The sequence below is a fragment of the Dasypus novemcinctus genome, chromosome 10 (genome assembly GCF_030445035.2).
Source record: "Dasypus novemcinctus isolate mDasNov1 chromosome 10, mDasNov1.1.hap2, whole genome shotgun sequence".
Classification (NCBI taxonomy): domain Eukaryota; kingdom Metazoa; phylum Chordata; class Mammalia; order Cingulata; family Dasypodidae; genus Dasypus; species Dasypus novemcinctus.
The window spans coordinates 100,304,514-100,309,377 of record NC_080682.1 but is presented as its reverse complement, the minus strand read 5'-3'; the positions used below and the strand labels follow the sequence as shown (position 1 = coordinate 100,309,377).

Here is a 4,864-nt window from a genome sequence, read left to right as displayed (position 1 = left end):
ACTTCATTGTCTTTTCCAGTTCTGTGAAATTCCCATTTCCTACAATGGATTAAAAAATGTCCCTAATCTTTGAGGTTCTCTGCCTGGCACTGGATACTGACCTATGGCTAACATGTCATGGCTCATCTACTTCCAATTTTTGTACTACTAAATAATTATAAAAATTAAGCTAAAGTATGAAGTCAGAAAGCTACCAAAACTTTCTGAAGAGATGCCATATGGATTCAAGAGATCTTGTTCTTAGTCCTGATCTTATAAAATCTCTCCTAGAGTGCTACTGGTAGAGGATGTAATACACTGGTGAAGAGAATGGCATCTAAGATACAGAAAACCTGGATTCACATCTCGTCCCTGCTCCAGGTGAGCTGTGTGGCCTTTGGTGGCAAAAATGTTTCTAAGCCTCAGTCTTCATCTGTAAAGTGTAATAAGTAATATTATATATGTTATTGGGCTGCTTGAAGAATAAATTAATTATGCCTAAAAGCAGTTATTAAGATCCCTAAAATAAATAATTTTTCAATACATATTAGTTGCTATTAGTATTAATTTTATTTATTATATTATTTCATATTTCCATTATTGTTTATTAACTACCTGGGGTAAAACATCACACTTACATTAATGACTGAACATAACAATAGTGCAGAGGAAATGCTGAAAAAATTAAAACATAAGAAAAAAATCTCTGATAGGCAAAAACCTATCACAACTGCTTTCCTACAGTGAAAGACACTATCAGGTTTGACTGAAGCTTATCTATGTGTTTCTTTTGTAAGGAGCAGATTGAGTATAGCCTTGCGGATATGTTTGGATTTTACACTATAGATGATGGGATTAAGAGCAGGGGGCAGAAGTAGGTAAATATTAGCCATCATTGAGTGGACTACTTTGGGGACTGACTGACCATAGCGATGCAGCAAGGACAGGCTCATCATGGGGATGTAGAAAACAGCAACTGCTCCAATGTGGGAGATACAGGTGCTAAAGACCTTGTGCCGCTCTTCAGGGGAGGTGATATTGAGGACAGAGCGAATAATCAGAATGTAAGACAGGACAATGCATGGCGTATCTATCCCTGTGGTCAGGACGAGCCCAATTAATCCACAGATGCTGTTGGCCCGAGTGTCTGAACATGATAATTTAATTACATCTGGATGGTAACAGTAGGAGTGGGAAAGGACCTTAGCTCTACAGAAAGAGAGTTGCTTAAGGAGCAAAAGAAGTGGTACTATTAAAAGCACAGTACGTATAATCATCAAGATACCCATCTGAATGATTCTGGAATTTGTGAGGATATTGGCGTACCTCAGGGGATCACAGATTGCCACATATCGGTCAAAGGCCATGGCCACGAGCACCCCAGACTCCATGACAGTGAATCCATGAAGAAAAAACATCTGAATAATACAGGTATTTAAACTGATTTCACTTGCATCAAACCAGAAGATGCCTAATGTTGTTGACATTGTAGAAACAGTCAAGCCCAGGTCAGCAGCTGACAGTATGGAGAGGAAATAGTACATGGGCTCATGGAGACTCTGCTGAGTAATGATGACAAACAGGATCATGCCATTCCCTGTGAGGGCAATGGCATAGACACAGCAGAAAGGAATGGAGATCAGGGCATGGACAGACTGTAGGCCAGGAATGCCAGTCAACAGGAAGCTTGGAAATGTAGCTGTCAAGTTGATTAAGACCTCCATGTTGTCCTGAGGCTGTAGCATTTGTCCTCACAATGTTCGCATCCTATAGAAATAATTGTTTTATTATTCAAATTATAAGTATCTTTTCTTTCAGTTAGGAATGTCATCCAAGTTCCTAAATAGGCCTAAATCAAACTCTAATATTCATTTACTATTCATAATCAGAGGTATTTATCAAACATGTATGTATATATTTTCAACCTTACATTCATGGAAAATATGTCGATTTTTAAAAATATTTTAATGGTAATTATTTTTCATACTGCCAGAATTTTAAGTGCCTTCACCATATCATAAGATCCAATGACTAGAGACGTAGTTAAATGAAATAAATATGTTATTTTTCAATACGTTTTGTGTGAAATGACAAAGGGAAATCCCCTGAGAAAATATATGAGACTCTAGTGTCCATGTGGGTATGAATCTCCAGATAAAGTGTTTTTTTTTTTTGTAATATAGATTTAGGTGTTATAATTGTGTAAATTCACTTTAATCCAACAAAGTCAGAGAACAATTCTAGAGAGTTGAATTATAAGACAAAACCTGTGAAAGCAGAACTCTATGGAAGTTATAAGAAAAGAGTATATATACTAAAAGAACATGAGACTAGGCAGGTATGTTCTTAACAGCTGGGTGGCCAATGAACAATGGTATCAAATTATAGGAGAAGTCAAGTCTCAAATGCAGCTAAGAGCACATTAGTGATCCTGGAAGAAAACAATTAAAGTCTAGCATGGAAACCAAGAATGTGCTACAGAGTCTTGAGGAATGGAATGGAAACATAAGTAAGGCACAGAGTGCATATTATTTCTAGAAACTTGGTAGTGAAGGCAAGGAGAGTAACTGGCCATGACTAAAGAGGGCTATAAGGTAGATGGGAGATTTTGCATGATGGAAATCTTAGAGAAATGTGTATATTCAAAAACTGAAGTTAGAGATGCAATAGATAGGAAGAGATTGAGTGTATATAGAGAGTAGATCAATTGGTTCAGAGATTTTAAAAGAATATAGTAGGTAGTTGAATATAGATCATGGGAATAATTGATCCTCATAAAGATAAGCATCATCAATTTCACTAACACCAGAAAGTTAGTGGCAAAAGGGCAAGATCTTGGAGGGGTATGTGAAAGAATTATCACACAGTGCCCACCATTGCTTTGAGAAATACTTGAGGGAACTTTACTGATGTTCAATAAATATGAAGCAAGATATAGTGGTCTGAGGATAAGGTAAAATTTTTTAGTAAATATTGTAGGGAATTGGGGAGACAGATGACTAAGTAGAACAAGGAAATATTATGAGGTATTGTTGAATTAAAATTTTATGAATGTGTATAAAACAATGTGTTTCAATTGTTAAAAATCAATTCTAAGAAAACAGCATTAAATAATAAGAAAAAATAGGCATTGTTAGTATTCATATTTTGCAATCATGATTTTAAATACTGACTGGCAGAATTGGAAGTTTACTTCCTGAGAGTAAATAGGTTTTTCTGTTATAATTCCCTTTATGGCATTATTTCATATTTCTTCTTTAATCTCTGGTTCCCTGAGATTCAAGTCAATATGAGAAGAAAACACTAAAAATATTTAACTACAGACTAATAGGGGGAAGAAATCAGTGCTATACAGATCCCTAAGGACAGGGTGAATCTTAATGTTAACTTTTTTATAAGCTCATCTGAATATTTGTAAATATGCATGAATCAATGCACAGGATAGACAAAAATGAATACCTTTCTACACTTTCTTACCAGCTTCACGTGGATAGGATATTCTTTACTATCTTTGCCCGCAGAGAGAGAACAGGTTACAGTTTTGGAGTCATGCATTTTATAAAAAAGCAGAACTGAGCTGCAGGGCCATCTGCAGGATGGCAATCTCCTGGGGACTATGTTTAGAGGAAAACTAGTATTCTTTCTCTACATCTATAAAAAGAGGATGGGACTGTGTATCACAGCAGCACTTTAGCTATTAACTGAAATGACTAGTGGTCAAGAGGGACATGAAATGCAAAGCAAAAGAAACCAAATCAAATATAGGTAGAGATATTGGTCCAGACCCTGAGGAATAGAGAGTTATGACTTATGGTCCTCACTTTCATGGATTATCTGTATTCTGGGAAGGTCAGAAATGTTGATGAGTGGTCACTGGAAAACATTTCTTTATAGTAGAGAAGGAAATTTGCAGTCCTGCCACCCATCCTATGTTCTTATGCTACCCCTGTGAACAATAGGGAAGAAGATATGTCCATTCCCAAATCTGTCACTGTCCAGCTACTTACTTTTCCTCAAGGAATGAGTCAGTTCCTGATATTTTTATTGGGCTCCATTTTGCTAAAATTCCAGGTGCACGGTGGGTGAATAATGTGAGTGCTCATGTGCATGTGTTCTTTTTCTCTTAATTTTGTTTTCATATTGAAATAAGCTAAAGGGTCTGAACTCTTTTTAAAAATTTTATTGAAGAATATCATTCATACATGAACATAATAAACAGTAAGTATATAGTGAAAGTTGTGAGCTTAGAAAACAAACATACAAAATATTATACAGGGATCCCATACATTAACCCATCACTAACACTTTGAATTGTTGTGAGATATTAGTTACAAATTATGAAAGAATATTGTCAAATTCAGTATTAACTACAATCCATATCTTACATTTGGTGTATTTTCTCCCATCCTACCCTATTATTATTTAAAAATATGTATTTTTATTATAGAAGTTCTGTGCTTGCATAACAATCGTGCATATATAGAATTCCCATACACCACCCCTTCATGAAAATACCCCACTGTGGTGTAACATTTGTTACAAAGTACATGATAATATCATCAGACTATTACCACCAACCATGGTCCATAGTGAACATTTGGCACACTTTTTCTATAATCCCCCATTATCAATACAGTGCATCTTTGGCATATATGCATGAATATTACAGTATTGCTGTTAACCACAGTCCGTAGGTGACACCAGTTGTGTTTTTTCCATGCTTCTCTGCATTCCCAACATCCTGCAATAATGACGTCCATCTGCTCTAGCTCACAGAAGGACACTCTTACATCTGTACCATCAATCACAATTCTCATTTACCTCTGGGTTCACTGTGTTATTCAATTCCTAGACTATTCTCCAGTTTTCTTTCAATTGACATTTA

General features: G+C 35.9%; 1 protein-coding gene across 1 annotated transcript; it reads right to left on the bottom strand.

Annotated features, from left to right (window-relative positions):
- Positions 1-752: 752 nt before the first annotated feature.
- Positions 753-1,724, bottom strand: LOC101436879 (olfactory receptor 51F1-like). The gene has a single exon (XM_004447176.2). The coding sequence runs from the start codon at positions 1,722-1,724 to the stop codon at positions 753-755; it is 972 nt and encodes a 323-aa protein (XP_004447233.1).
- Positions 1,725-4,864: the final 3,140 nt, after the last annotated feature.